Source organism: Artemia franciscana, chromosome 9 (genome assembly GCF_032884065.1).
Source record: "Artemia franciscana chromosome 9, ASM3288406v1, whole genome shotgun sequence".
Classification (NCBI taxonomy): Eukaryota; Metazoa; Arthropoda; class Branchiopoda; order Anostraca; family Artemiidae; genus Artemia; species Artemia franciscana.
In genome coordinates this window covers 11295995-11311959 of record NC_088871.1, presented here as the reverse complement: position 1 = coordinate 11311959, position 15965 = coordinate 11295995, and the positions used below count along the sequence as shown (strand labels likewise).

General features: G+C 37.5%; 2 protein-coding genes and 1 non-coding gene across 3 annotated transcripts in view; all 3 read right to left on the bottom strand.

Moving 5' to 3' along the window:
- The window catches only part of LOC136030999 (serine--tRNA ligase, mitochondrial-like), a 48683-nt gene that overhangs the window by 12936 nt on the left and 19782 nt on the right, over window positions 1-15965 (bottom strand). Inside the window, exon 2 of the mRNA XM_065710160.1 lies at window positions 8298-8933. Within this exon, the coding sequence (XP_065566232.1) occupies window positions 8298-8930 (633 nt within the window). The 5' untranslated portion in view covers window positions 8931-8933. The remainder of the gene's footprint in view (window positions 1-8297; window positions 8934-15965) is intronic.
- LOC136031000 (arginase-1-like) overlaps window positions 1-15965 on the bottom strand; it is a 188227-nt gene that overhangs the window by 164194 nt on the left and 8068 nt on the right. The gene's annotated exons all lie outside the window — the stretch shown is intronic.
- On the bottom strand, window positions 1448-1521 carry Trnai-aau (transfer RNA isoleucine (anticodon AAU)). Its single transcript has one exon. It is a non-coding gene; the product is annotated as a tRNA-Ile (tRNA).

Here is a 15965-nt window from a genome sequence, read left to right as displayed (position 1 = left end):
CAGGGAATGATGAGCGGAATGCTTAATTATATCAAACGACAATACATGAACCTATAAAATCTTAGGAACGCTTCTACTGATATTACTATTGAGAAATACAATCTGTGTATACACACAACTGATCTTGCAAAATCACCCAACTTACTCCAACCACCCCCCCCCCCCTCCATGTAAAATTTCTCCTGCAAAGTTCGCTCAAAACTTCACAACTTACTCCTTACTCCAATCCAAAGCCAAAGGATTTACTACACCAGGAATCGAGCCCTCCTCCCGCAGGACTTAGGATTACAAATCGAAAGTGCCATCCACTCGGCTAGGCCCTATTCCTACTGCTGCTACTACTACTAAGACTACTATTACTATTACAGCTACTACTACTGTTACTATCAGTGGTACTTCCACTACTGTTACTACTACTATTACTACTGCTAAAACTACTACTTCTACTGCTACTACTACTACTACACTATTGCTACTGAACTAAATCGAAAGAGTTTAAATGCATCCAGGTTTTCTAATTGACACAGATGTAATACCTCGGCAACGGGACAGCGTAGTACGTTGAAACTTTCAGGGCATGTTGTTGGGGAGGTTGAACCAGATCAAAAGACACTAGATGCTTACAAGGTTGTCAAAAGGTTATATCTGTGATATCTCAGGAACGGCTAATGGTATTTAGCTGTTGAGGGAGTTTTAAACTAAAAAAAAAAACTAAGAAAAAAAAAAATACGCGCATCCAGGTCGTCAAAATGCCGTACCTGAAAAATTCTCAGGAGTGGCTAAAGGCACAATTGAAACTTTCAGAGAATACTGAGGAGAATGTTGAACTAATTAAAATATTACTATGCATCCGGGTCGTCAAAAGGTCTTATGTACAATACATCAGCATAGACTAAGGGCATAAATTTGAAACTATGAGTCAATGCTGAACCCAATCAAAGGAAACTGCATCCAGGTTGCATCCAGGTTGTCAAACGGTCATATTTGTAATATCTTAAGAATGTCTAAGAGCATTAAGCTGAAATTCTCAGGAAGTGTTGAGGGGGGAAGGGTTAAACCATCCGCATCCAGGTTGTCATAAGGGCGTACCTGCAATATCTGAGAAATCCCTAATTCATCAAGTTGAAAATTTCAGGGGATGTTGAACTGAATCAAAAGGCACTACGTTCATCCATGTTGTCAAAAGTTATAACATTGGATTGGCAGAAGATTTTAACTAATTCAGAGCTCTTGTTGATTAGACGCTTTAGGCTGTATTATAATCAATTTGGATTATAATCCAAAACCCCATTGGATTATAGCCCCATTTTCCACAAAAAGGCATACTTCGACTGAAGAAAAGTGTAAGAAAGCAAATTAATATTGATTACTAAAAAAATTTGTTAGCTCGATATAAACTATATCCCTAGAATAGCCTGATGGAGTTACCATACGAAGGTCAAAATAATGGCTCGTGAGGGGATCGAACCCACGACCTTCGCGTTATTAGCACAACGCTCTAACCAACTGAGCTAACAAGCCGTTAAATATGACAATTAAAAAAATAAATTCATGAATCTATTGAGGCAGACAAATATGTTAATTATAAAAAAAGAAATGCAAATGAAACTTCTCAATAAGCATTACGGCTATGCACGGGCACGGCACATAAATTCACCTCTTCAATCTTAATCAATAAAAAAAGTTTGTTTCCAACTAAGTAAGTAGCAACATTAAAACTTAAAACGAAGAAAAATTATTCCGTACATGAGGAAAGCTGCCCCTGCCACAACCAACCCTCCTTACGCCGAGGACTTGTAGTTCTTAAAAAAAAACCTTCTCAATCAAATTCAAGGACTCTAGTATTTGAATGGTTTTTTTTTAAAGAATTACGACAAAATGTTAAACTTTAGCGTAGAGTCATTTTCGAGGAAGGGACAGTCCCCCTCGTAAACGACTTCGTTTTAAGTTTCAGTGTTGCACCTCACTTATAGTTAAAAAACTTGTTTGTCTTTTTAATTTAATTTCTAACCTTTAAATCAAGCCAGGATACATCCTCCGCGTGTAAAATCTTCCCCTAAAATTTCTTCCCATGGAAAATTCCCTACCACAGAAAATTCCCCCAAAACATCCAATACATTTACCAAAATCAAATACTACAGGTGAACAATAGGCAAAGTGAGTAACTTACTGCCCTTTCACAGGGACTCTGGGAGGCAATATAGTACTTGTGTATTATTCAGAACACACTTAATAAGGGAAGTTAGGTTCTTTAGTGAAACAAACTGGATGCAGGTACATTTTAATTAAATATTTGGTACTTGTTCATTATTCAACTGATTCAATTCAATTCAGAACACACTCAAAAATTTTGCTGAGAAAATCCGGTTTCATAGCCACAAAGACAAAACTCAATTTAGTTTGCTACGCATAGTGATAGAAGATAGTGTCTGAACATGGATTTTGAAACGAAGATTTGGGATTTGCCAAAGACTGAAAAAGAGGCAATTATATTTTTCCAGGATAAGGGGTTGTTGCCCACAACAAAACAGTGCATCAATGGACACAACATGACTTATAACCTAGCCTAACCTGACATCGTAGTTTGTTTCACGAAAGAACCTAACTTCACTTATTGAGTGTGTTCTGAATAATACACAAGTACCGGTAATGTCAATCTCAAAGGTATAGTCATTGGAATATTCAAGTATGCTGACTCAAATGGCTTTCACAAGATTTTGACCGGATGCTATTGTGGGAAAAAGCGTGGGAAGAGGGCTAGTTGCCCTTCAATCTTTTTGGTCACTTTGAAGAGGCACTAGAACTTGTGATTTCTGTTCGCACTGGTACTTAACCCATGTTCTGTGACCAGAAGCAACATACTGCAAGGCCGGCGCAACAGCCTTAATAGTTGAGAAGCGTCTTTAATCCGATACAATACAATGCAATATATGAGCTTGAAACCTCTACAATCGGGTTCTCTATTATGAATCTCATGATGAGATTTTTATCAAGATCGCTTGGCTTTTTGGGGATGTTTTCTTCTTTTCAAAAACCCGGCAAATAGACTTATCTATCAACAAATGAACTGGCATCATTTTTATACAATCCTAATAAGGGGGTCAATGCCAGATTTGCCTCTCACTCAATCGGACTATCTGTCTTGGCTTTTTCTACAATTAGCCATGGCTTGATGCCCACAACTACTTGATTTTAATTCAAAATCAATTTTCTCAGACTCGTAGGTTTTGATTTTTAAAGTTAAACTTTTATGAATCGCATATAGTTGGAATTGGCATAAGAATCCAAAGATATTCATGTATCTACTGGTATACAAATTCTGTTTTTTTACGTTTTCGGTTTTCGGCTACTATTAGGCCGAGTCGCTCCTTAGTAACAGTTCGTTAGCAAGACATGTATGATTAATATGAAGTACTAAATGCATCATCCGGTTCCATTGCAATTGAACCACCTCGTAACTGAACCCCAAGCAACTGAACCACCCAGAAGCTGAACCACCATGCAACTGAACCCCTGTGTAACTCAACCCTCTGTAGCTTGAACCCTCGTGCAACTAAACCCCATTTAGCTGAGCCCTCGTGCAACTCAACCCCATCAAACCAAACCCCGTTTAACTGAACTCCAGTGCAACTGAACCACCATACAACTGAACCACCATGCAACTGAACCACCGTGCAACTCAACCACCGTACTTTTATTGGGTAAAACACAAGTCAGAATCTTTACATGTTCAACCTTGTTGGAATTGTTTGCTTTTTAAAGTCATAATATAAATGAGTGTCAAGATGATTAATAAAAAAAGCTCTGTTTTGCTGTCACAAAAACAAAGAAAATCGGACGTCGCAAACTTTTAAAGCCAGATTTATTTCTCCTTTTTTATGGCACTTGACATTTACAAGAGACATATAGCGGTCGCAAATTATGTCGGTCTGTCGGTCTATCGGTCCAGGTTTTGCTAGTTTAGACACTTCTAGATAAGCTAGGACGATGAAATTTGGCAGCCAGACCATTAAATTAAATTAGAAATACTCGTTTCTCCGATTCGACCATCTGGGGGGGGGGGATAGAGGGGGGACGGTTAAATCGAAATGGATTCGCTCTCTTTGGGGGCGTTTGGGGGAGGGTTAATTCTGAAAAATTAGAAAAAATGAGGTATTTTTAACTTACAAAGAAGTGATTGGATCTTAATGAAATTTCATATTTAGAAGGACCTCTTAAGTCAGACCTCTAATTTTAAACCTCGACCGGATCCAGTGTCATTGGGGGGAGGACCGGATATAACTTCGAAGACCACACTGCCTTTCCATGACGAAAGTATAACAGTTCAAAATAGGGATGAAACCTTTAATCGACAGTGAACAGATATAAAATTTTTAACTGGATATTTTGAACACATATACAATGTTCATCATCAGCAGTAAAACTAAAAGACATCAATAAAAACAAACAAAATTTATGCCCAATAAACTAATTACATATAGTTTATTGCTCTTATTTTTTTCAATACAACAGCGGAAGCAAATCTCCTTGACCTTTTTGGTTCCGGTTCATTAGATTTATCTGACATATCAGGTGGACAGAGGTCATCACTTGGTAACTGAACGACTTGTTGAACGAGTTGTTCTATGCAGCCCAAACAATCTCTTAAAAAACCCTAATTGAATACTCTCTATCTGAGCCGCTCTCTCATACCCCCAAATCTCTGCTCTGTAATGTAGAATGGGCATTATTCTCGATAAAAAGACCCTTTTATGTAACAACAAATTTTTTATACCCATTATATTATTCCTGATAATTGTCAACATTGCTGCTCTTCCCTGGTTTAACGTTTCCTTTATATGAGAATTCCATCTTCTATTACTTTGAAAAATATATCCAAGATACTTAATTTTATCCACAACTTGTATCTCCTCCCCGTTAAACCAAAATTTACTTTCACATTTATCATTCTTCTTGTTAAATATAATCACTTTTGATTTCTGAACATTTTACCTGCAGGCACTTCATCTTTAGATAATCATCTGTTAAATCCAGGAGCTTCTGTAAATTTGCCGAATTCGCCACTAGAGCAATGTCATACGCAAACAACAACACTGAGAAGTTTATATTACCCAATCTCACTGTTGGAGCCCATTTTTTTGCTAAAAATTCAACAATATCATTAATAAAAAGACCAAAAAGTCGAGGTGACAAGGCGCTTCCCTGCTTTACTCCTTTCTTAACTTTAAAAGGCCTCAAAATAACCGACCCACGTACTCTTATTATTGCACTAGTTTCAAAATACATATTTACAACCAAACGAATGAAACAAGAAGGTAGCCACTTCATGTAGGCTTTTTTTAAGCAGAAATCTATTGATATTATCAAACGCTTTTTTTAAGTCCAAAAATGCAACATATAACTTATTTTTTCCTGATCCATACTTTTCAATTAATCCACTTAAAATAAACACTCTATCCGTAGTACTATAACCTTTTCTAAAACCTCCCTGCTCTTCTTTCATAACTCCAATATTGCCTATCAAAAGCTATTAGCTTAATTTTTTACTTGCGTTATCTAAGGATGTTCTTATTCCCAACCATGTTTTGTTGCGTTGGTATTGTCTTCTCAATAAAGCGCTGGTTTTAAAAGAATTACACAAACAAGGCAAGCATCACAGCATCACAGGTCAATTTGAACTACTTTCTCAGATATATATTGAAGACACTGTGAAGCAATAACTTTTGCTGGTTTTAAGCTTTAACTTCGCTTTCTACTTCCATCAGATAAAACTTCTTTTCTCGATTAGTTTATCAGAAGAATGGTTTACTCAAACAATCAATTCAGGTTGAAAAATCAATATCTATTGAACATTATAGGGTTAAAACTGATAAGTAATTACAAGAGCATTTATGACTATTCCAAAAGCTGTATTTAATTTCCAGGAACTTCTTTTGTAAATATGAGATGTTCTAAATAAGATTATTTTTAACAGGCAAAATTCAGAGAAAAAAGTTGTGATTTTACTGAAAATCATTTGAAACAACTGTCTCCCAAGACCTTAAGACCTTTGGTTCAGTGTGATCACCCCTGGGAAAAAGAAATAACGAAAAATCACTTCTTTTTATGTAAAAAAGTGATTTTCCCTGTTGCTAAAGATGATGGACTATATTTGTTCTGAACGGGCCTTTCAACCATGGGGATTCCAATGGCGCTGTCTCCATTCTGATCTGACATCATTTTGAGGGATTTTACAGGCAGAAACAAGGTCTAAATTACTGATAACGAAAGTATTAAAAAGAGAGGGATAAAACATCTTGAAAATGTGTTAAACTGTGGTTAAGCGGTAGGATATGATGTAGAAGATTTAGAGACAAATTCCTAAAGAATATGAATATGATTCTTGATAAGATAGGGATGTGTTATTGCTTCAGAATTAATTACTGACAGTGCTGGAGTCATTGTAATCATAATTTAGGTTTACTTGTAACGTTATTTATGGTTATAACGTTATAACCTACAGTTATGACGTCATTCATTCATCATCTTGTATATAAAAATGCAGTTTTTTGTAACAATTTCATTTCATTTTAAATATTGTTTTTATTACTTACAAAACCACGAAGATATAGCAAGTTCCTTTAAAATGAGCCCTTAAACAGCTCTCTGTGATGTTCCAGTACCCAACTGGCCACAGAAGAACAAAAAGAAAAAATATGTTTTCAACAGAGGCGCCATTTGGGCCAAATCTTGGGGTGGGCATGGGGCATTTGACAGAACTTGAGACTTTTATTACGAATCTAACCTACTTTCAAAGTTTACAATGATTAATAGCAAATAGCGTAATTACCCCAAGGGCGGACACAGAGAGCTAATCACAGCTCTCTGTGATGTTCCAGTACCCAACTGACCACAGAAGAACAAAAAGAAAAAAGATGTTTTCAACAGAGGCGCCATTTGGGCCAAATCTTGGGGTGGGCATGGGGCATTTGACAGAACTTGAGACTTTTATTATGAATCTAACCTACTTTCAAAGTTTACAATTATTAATAGCAAATAGCGTAATTACCCCAAGGGTCGTCAGGTAATTACGCTCTTTGGCTAATAGGCGTGCAGTTAGTTCAAATCATTTGAACATAATGGATTATGTTGGACATAATGGATAATTATGGCCGGAAAAGGGCCCTTTGTAGTGGAAGCTTGGCCCCCTGGAAAATCAGGGGTGGGCATTTGCCCACCCCTGACCCCTCCAAATGGCGCCTCTGGTTTTCAATGTAGAATTTCCTGGTTGCAGCCACTTTCCTTAATTATCAATTCAATGGATTTTCTTGTTGTTAAAGCATAGGAGCCGTAAGTTTGTTTAAAGGGTTTTCGGCCCAGGCGGTTCCTAATACTTTGTGTTTCAATTTGACACCACTATTAGGGGGTTGAAACTTTTTTTTTGTTAATATGGGACACGTTTGTCTTTTACTAGATTGCACCTACCAGTGCAACCACGATATTTGATTTTTTTATTTTTAATCTTTCTAAAAGTAATAATAACTGGCCTTGTAATTTTTTCAGCCCTCTACCTTCAGCCTATGCCAGGATATAGCCATAAACAATTAACAAAATGTGTTGATTTCAGTGCTTTTAATCACTTTTTGACTTAACTCTTATCAACAAAGCTTCTTTCTGAATTGGATATCACTAAGATGGAAAACCCTTTGGCTTGTTCTTAGCTAGATCATGGTTGCAGCTGTAGCTGTATCCTAGAAATATAGTAAAGAACAAATCCCAATTGCAAGAAACATCATCATATAGTTTAACTCTAACGTCATTTATGGTTGTAAACTATGATTATGATGACATTCATCATCTTGTGTAGGAAGATGTAGTTTTTGCTCAAAAATTGATTGTATTTCCAATATTGTATTTTTTGTTAGAAATGTGAGTACCACTTCAGCCACAATCATACCATTAGATTTAGCATATCAAAAAACCATGTTATAGATGTTTATCATATGTTCTCAATGAACTTAACTTGTATTAGCTTTAATTTTTTAAACTTACGAACTTTTTCAGACATAACTTACACTATCATAACCAAGCCAATAACAACACATGACCAAAAACACCTAGAAAAATCAGTTGATCCCTCTTTTAGTTATGTAGGATCAAAAGATTGGCTGACATTACTGAAAAAATACAATTTTACCTAACAAAATTCAGGTTTTCTATTCATTAGGGGAAGGAGTTTGCCCCCTCTCCCTCTAAATGACAGTAGGAGATGATCAAATAGAGACAACATTGGCTTATCTGGCTGAAAAAAACCTTACCTGACCTCTTTCAGCCTTAATATCCATTCCACAGCCTTCAATCACATGATATGGAAGAAAGTCTGGAACAGATATCAATGAAAAACCTTTTTTCAAAAGTTCATCACAGGTTCTTTGAATTAAAGCTTGTTCCAGCTCAGCCAAACTATCTTTGATAATATAACTTTTATGACCAGCTAAAAAGCCCAAGAACTCTGTTTTAAGCAAATCACACTTTTGACACAAGTCAGCAAAATCACGCGGTTGGAAATCGAATTTTCTTTTATCATTGATAAACTTAACTATCTTTGGTTCTATCCCATAACTATCAAGAACAGAATGAGCTTGATTAGGTATTTTACATGCTTCAAGCATAAACTTCTCATATTTCTTACTTTTCATCTTTTCGATAGTCTCTTCATTGTATTCCTTCCAAAGCTTTTGAACAAGATGAATGTCTCCTTTACCTTTTCTTGATTGAATCAATTTATCAATTTTATGTGTATTACGAGAATCAGTAATGTATGCCACATCTAGAGTTAGGATTGCTGGATCAGACAGAATTGCTTTAGTAGCACTGCACTTGTACCTGTGTGTCACTGGAAAAACTTGCTGCAATCTCCCTACCCATATTTGAAACTTTGCATGGTACATACTCTGAAATTAATGATTACATCAATAAAAATAGGAAGAGAGTTAAATTCTCAGTTAATAATACTGAAATTTGTCTTTTTCAATTCAATTTTAATATGGACCTTTAGTAGTGAACAGATACACTATCTTTGCAAAACTACCTTAAAATTTCACTAAATTTCCTACAACAAAAACTGTTGCAAACCACACAATTCTATTTAGACTTTGGACCAACAAATCTACATGTAAGCCCAACAGAGCCAAAAGGCATCCTCAGTGCCCTCTTCCCTCAATACCCCTTCTTTGACACTCCCACCAACTTGAAATTATGAAAACAAGAGATATTTAATTAAATGTTCATCCAATCAATGAAAATTACTAATATGAGATTCCACAAAATACCAATGTATATATGGGAAATATTTTGGGAGACAAGACCCCTCCCCCCCATTCAAACATAATTTATACTTTGCAAAGAAATATGAAGGGTTTCAGCTATAAAAATAATGGAATTTTTTGGGACACAATGCCCATCCCCCTCCCCAAACCAAATTGGCACTCGGCATGGAAATATGAACCACCAACCTTCTTTGTCAATAATCTTCAAAGGTACTTAATTTTCTCCTCAGATATTAACTCTTCAAACTTGCAAAAAATTCTCATTAATTCGCCATAGCAGAATGTTCAACCTGGCAGATTACCACTGAAAGAGCAGACTACCTCACCTCCCAAAACCTAATACATATTTCTCAGATATCAGCTAACCCAACTTGTTGCAATTTCTGTTAACTTGCTAAAATGAAATCTCTAACCATGAAGATTAATTTCAAAAAAGAAACAACATTTTTTAGTTCTTTACAGTTTATACAACATTCAATTCAAATAAACTAACTCATGATTTCTCCCTAAATTTGTAGAATTACAAAACTACTACTACAACTGACAACTCACTGCAACACCAAGCTGCATGAGGCCCACACAGGTACGCATGCTCCACCTCCTTCCCAATCTATATAATGCCTCCCTCTTTACACCCTCCCAGGAAGATGCCATTTCCCTTAAATCTTTCTTTTCAAAATCCTCCCACCCCAATTAAGGATGGCCTACTTTTTGTTTAGTTCTAAACGATTGGACAAAAGAATAATTTTTGGAATCTTTCATCCCTCATCCCCAGAACACGCCCAAGGCATCTCAATCTTTCTCACGTTATAGTCCTAGAAAGCAGGACTGAACACTACTTTTAATAGATCCTACTGTTAGAAATATGGTAAGTCAGTTGGGTACCAATTTGTAGGCAACTTCTCTGGAAAACATCAAACAGTTGTTGCTATTGATTTAGGTTGCTTTTTGACCCTGAAGTTCTTGTGACCCCTTCTACTGATATGATTTTGTTTGTCTTTTTGGTATCTATTTAGTACTTTGTTTTAAAATATAGATCTAAGAGACGTTCGAAAAACACAAAATTCATCAGTTTGTGGGAAGTGCAAGTACTTGGGGTGCCGATTCCCGGGAATTTAAGGTCTACAGGCCAGTCAGTGCTAATAAAGCTCTTCTTACTTACTTTAGCCCTATTCTGCAGAGATAACTATACAATTTACTTTTCCATTTATTTACGAAACTAAACCCACTCTACACTCGAGCCACTACTTTGTCAATCCACCCACTATTTCTCTTTATGCCAATTCTATAATTTCACTATAGAATGAAACACTAATAATACATATCATCGAAATTTAGAGTACCTATACTTCCTCTCTTTTTGATACTCATACCATTCCTCCTGACACAAATAATACTAATATACTAGATATTTATTGATTTGAATTGACTTGAGGTCATCTCTTGTCTTCAAGGACCTTTTTCACCAAATTTCCAGTGCAGTTAATTCCCTTTCATCAATTTGCAGTAAAGTCCTGACTGCAGTGTAACATCCTAACTCATCTTTCTATTCTAGGTGACCTGGGTTTCTAGCACTTTTCATATAAAAGGTCATAAATTTTACATGGTGTCAGAAGCCTCGTAAAGAAGAATGGAAATCAGTGTTCCTTACCCAACGATGGACTGGAAAAGTGACAATCTTAAAGAAGCATGGACAAGATTCAAAAACCATGCAACTCTGATGTTTGAAGGCCCCCTGAGTGAAAAAACTGAAAAAGTCCAGTGTGCCTTCTTACTAATTTAGCTTGGAGATAAAGGAAGAGACATCTTCAGTACTTTTACATTCACAACAGAAGAGCAAGATAAAATTCAATAATATATAAAAAAATTCACCGAATACTTTAACCCAAAAAGCAGCACTGTCTTCTCAAGGTACCTTTTTCATAAACGTGACCAGCGAGATAACGAATCAGTTGAGCAATACATAACCAATTTGAAGATTCTGGCTCGTGAATGTGCATATACGACGACAGCTATTACGGAGGAAATGATTAGGGACAGATTCATATGTGGAATTTCATCAGCAAAGGTTAGAGAGAAGCTCCTCCAAGTAGGGTCCAACCTTACCTTGTCACAAGCAGTTACCATTGCTCGAACGCATGTAGAAACCCGGGTGCAGCTTAAAACAATGTCACAATCCGATCCAAGTGGAAGCCAACCATATCAAGAAACATACATGAAGCAGAAGATCGACTTTGTTAAAAAATCGAAGAAAATAAACTATTCCACATCAAGTAGACAATGCTATTACTGTGGTGGAGATTATTCAACCTCCCACAAATGCCCAGCTAAAGGAAAAATATGCAGCAACTGCGACAAACCAAATCATTTTGCAAAGGTTTGCAAAAGCACTAAAAAATCAGTAAACTTTATAAACCATCAACAGCAAAATCACAATCACAGGAATGACAGTAGTGATGAGCTATTTATTGATATTATAAACAAGGATAAAAGTGATGATCAGGCATATGTAAAGCTCTTGATCAACAAACAAATCAATATCATGTTCAAAATAGATACTGGTGCTCAAGCTAATATCATACCTGAAAAGTTTTTCAATACTCTCAGACCAAGACCAAGAATTAACAAGACCCTACAAATACTTACCAGTTTTGGAGGTCAGAAAATCCCCACACTTGGTTTATGTAACCTTAAATGCGCATACACTAACGGATGCAGCGAAATACAGCCCTTCTTCATAGTAAGAGATGCCCCCATACCAATCCTTGGCTTTGAATCCAGTCGCAAGCTTAAACTCATCAGGCTGATCCTGACAGGAGAAAATTCAAAAGTCCTGAAACCAGACCCGTTCACAGAAGAATTCCAAGACATATTCCACGGTGTCGGTCAGCTCGCAGAAGAATGCCACATCACACTTAAAGAAGGAGCTGAACCCAAAGCTGTACCAGCTAGACGCATCCCCATTTCCCTCTAAGATAAATTCAAAAAGGAAATCAATAGGATGGAAGAGCTTGGAGTAATCGAAAAGGTACTCCAGCCCACAGATTGGGTAAATGCCGTGGTTGTAATTGAAAAGCCTCCGAGTTTGCATTGACCCACATGACCTGAACAAGGCTATCAAAAGACCACATCATCCCATGCCAACATTTGATGAAGAAATACTTAGACATGCTGGGGCAAAGTTCTTCACAAAATTAGACGCTCGTCATGGTTATTGGTCCCTGGTCCTAGACGAAGAATCATCTCAGCTGACACCCTTCAACACACCCTACGGCCCTTATAAGTTCAAAAGAATGCAGTTTGGACTGATTTCAGCTCAGGACGAATTCCAATGCTGCATGGAAGAAGCATTTGAAGGCATCCAAGGCTTCTCTGTTATTGTTGACGACATTATCATCTCAGGAAAAACCATTGAGGAACATGATGCGAACGTCCGCAGTGCTCTCATAAGGGCCAGTGCAAAAGGAGTCAAACTAAACCTCCAAAAATGCGTATTCAAGTGCAATAGCATACCGTATTTCGGGCGAGTGATATCTGAAAATGGAATCCACCCAGATCCACAAAAGGTTCGAGCGCTGCGTGAAATGCGAACCCCTAATACAGACAATATTAAGATGAACTCCAGACAATATTAAGAATGATGAATTACCTTGCAAGGTATATCCCCAATCTATCATCAATAAATCAGCCACTCCGTGACCTAGTAAAACAGCGACAATTTAAGTGGGAACAACAGCATGATACATCATTCACTAATATCAAAGAATCCATTTGCAGCTCATTAGCATTCTTTGATCCAACTGCAGGCAATGTTGAGCTACAAGTCGACGCCTCAAAATTTGGCCTCGGTGCCACCCTCAGCCAAAATGGAAAGCCAATCTCTTTTGCATCACGCTCACTAAACTCCACCGAGCAGAACTACTCGCAAATAGAGAAGGAACTTTATGCTATCCTTTTCGGTTGAATACATTTCCACCAGTATCTCTACGGCCAAAAATTCACGGTCGTCTCTGACCACAAACCCCTGCAAGTAGTCCTAAATTGCCCAATATTAAAGTCATCACCAAGACTGCAGAGGATGCTTTTAAGGATTCAACCATACGATCTCATAATAGCATTTCGCCCCGGCAAGGAAATTCCCGTTGCTGATGCGCTGTCGCGGCTAAACCTTCCCGAAGAAGATAAGAAAATGGAAAAAGAAATAGAATCATACATTCCCTTGGTCATGTCTCTTCTACCAATCAGCAACGCCAGACTCGAGAGACTGAAACAGGAGACAAAATCCGACCCCCAGTTAGCTGAGCTCGCACAAGCAATCCAAAAAGGTTGGCCATCCTGCAGAAGAAACCTCCCTCCGATGCTCACCCCATTCTGGAACATCAGGCATGAACTAACAGTTGTAGACGAGATCATAATGAAAGGAGATCGCTTGGTCATTCCAAGAAATTTGCAGAAAGACATTCTTAGCTGCATCCATTCGTCACATTTGGGTATCGAAAAAACCAAGCAACGAGCCCGCGTAATCGTTTTTTGGCCTGGAATGACGAAAGATGTTGAAGAATTCATCAAACACTGCCATGCTCCATTAGCCAAAATTCCAACCAAAAAGAGCCCCTAATGCCTCACAGCATACCTCATCTACCATGGGAGAAGGTCGGGTGCGATCTATTCTACAAGAACGGAAAATACTACATCATTACTGTTGACTATTACAGTCGCTTTTTTGAAGTCGACAAATTTGGGGAAAATGCAAATGCACATCACATAATATCCTGTCTTAAGAAGCATTTCGCACGCTACGGAATCCCTCGTACCCTCATAACCGACAACGGCCCCCAGTTCACATCCACACTATTCCAGAAGTTCATTGATAATTGGGAAATCTCTCAAACCACATCATCCCAAAACTTCCCTCAGTTAAACGGACCAGCAGAAAGAACAGTGCAAACAGCCAAAGATATACTTATCAAAACAGATATTGCAGGACATGACTTTAACTTAGCATTGCTGGAGTACAGAAACACCCCATTTGATGGTCTAGAATCCCCATCACAACTGTTGATGAGCAGAAACCTAAGGTCAGTCTTTCCCTGCACTAAACAAATTCTCACACCAAAAACCATTCACCATAAACGATTTCGACAGAATCGGATAAAACAACAGTCACGCCAAAGCAAATATCATAAAAGACAGTCAAAGGAACTAAAACCTTTGCGAATCGGTCAACCGGTCCGAGCTCAAATTCGTAGGAAACTTTGGCAAGCCGGAATCGTTAAAAGAGTAGATGTAAACCCAAGATCGTACATAATTGAAACAACCGATGGAGGAATTTACCGACGCAACAGGTGACACATAAAAACACTGAACCAGCAACCTCAATCACCAGACCTTGCTGAACATGAGGAGGACAGCCCTGAAGCCGAAACTTCACCAGCACCTATAAGCCCATCATCAATAGCCCCCGTCCCACCTGTAACACCGATAGAGACCCTTTCCCAACCTATAAATTTCGAATGTAGCTCAGCGCTCTGCACACTCCCTCCAGCACCAAGCACCAGTCGCCCAGCCCAAGAAGAACCCCAAAACTCCCCATACATAACCCGTAGTGGCCGGCTTGTGAAGCCGATACTGAGACTTGACATGTGAGAATTTCCATAAACTATTTGTAGTAAGTGACAATTAAGTTGTGAATAACTAGTGAACTTTTAAGTGTAGTGTCATATGGAAGAACCCTTGTTTAGTTAGTTTAATGTAAATGTCAAATTTTATGAAAGTTTTGTACCAGTCATCTAGTTTGGAAAGGAGGAAGGATGTAACATTCTAACTCATCTTTCTATTCTAGGTGACCTGGGTTTCTAGCACTTTTCAAATAAAAGGTCATAAATTTTACAGCAGTAAATTAAACATCAACACTATGTCCTATACAACATTACATATTTCCAAGTTTACTAATCCTGCACAAAATTTCTAATGGAAGTCCAATTACTGTCTATGAATATTCACTATTCTTTGTAGCATAATTAATCTACATTGGTAAACCATTTGATGCAAAAAAAACTGAATCTTTTTTCTATAATTTTCATATAGACTATTGAACAAATATTTTCCAATGTTTCATTTATTCCACAATCAGGATTTTCACTATAAAAAGTCCCATGTAACTTCCTGTGCCCAATGTCCTGACCTTATGCAAAAATTGGCTCTTTCACTTTGTTGGTTAAGGTGATGGTAAATTCCTAGATTTGGTTGGGTAAAGCTGGGATTGCTTAATCTTCTTGCTGTTGCATTAAAGAGCAATAGTTGATCATTCCTAGTAGTACTTCGTATTATGTTAACAATTTGATTTATTTCATTTGGTGTGTCTGGTATTAAAACCTCACCATCAAACATGGCTTCTTTAGTAGGTTTATCTAGAGCCTTGTTACCAGGAATCCCAGCACAACCAGGCGACCCCTGTAACAATACAGACCAGCCACTATTCAATGAATCCAGCAAAACAGAATAACATTTATGTTATTTTACAGGTATGCTGATGACTCAAAACTTATTGGCCCTGTTGACACAGAGTAGGATGTGGCCTCAATAAATTCAGATCTGGAGAGCTTTTGCAAATGGGTCAATGTATGGAAGTTCTAGTTTAATATTGAGAAGTACAAG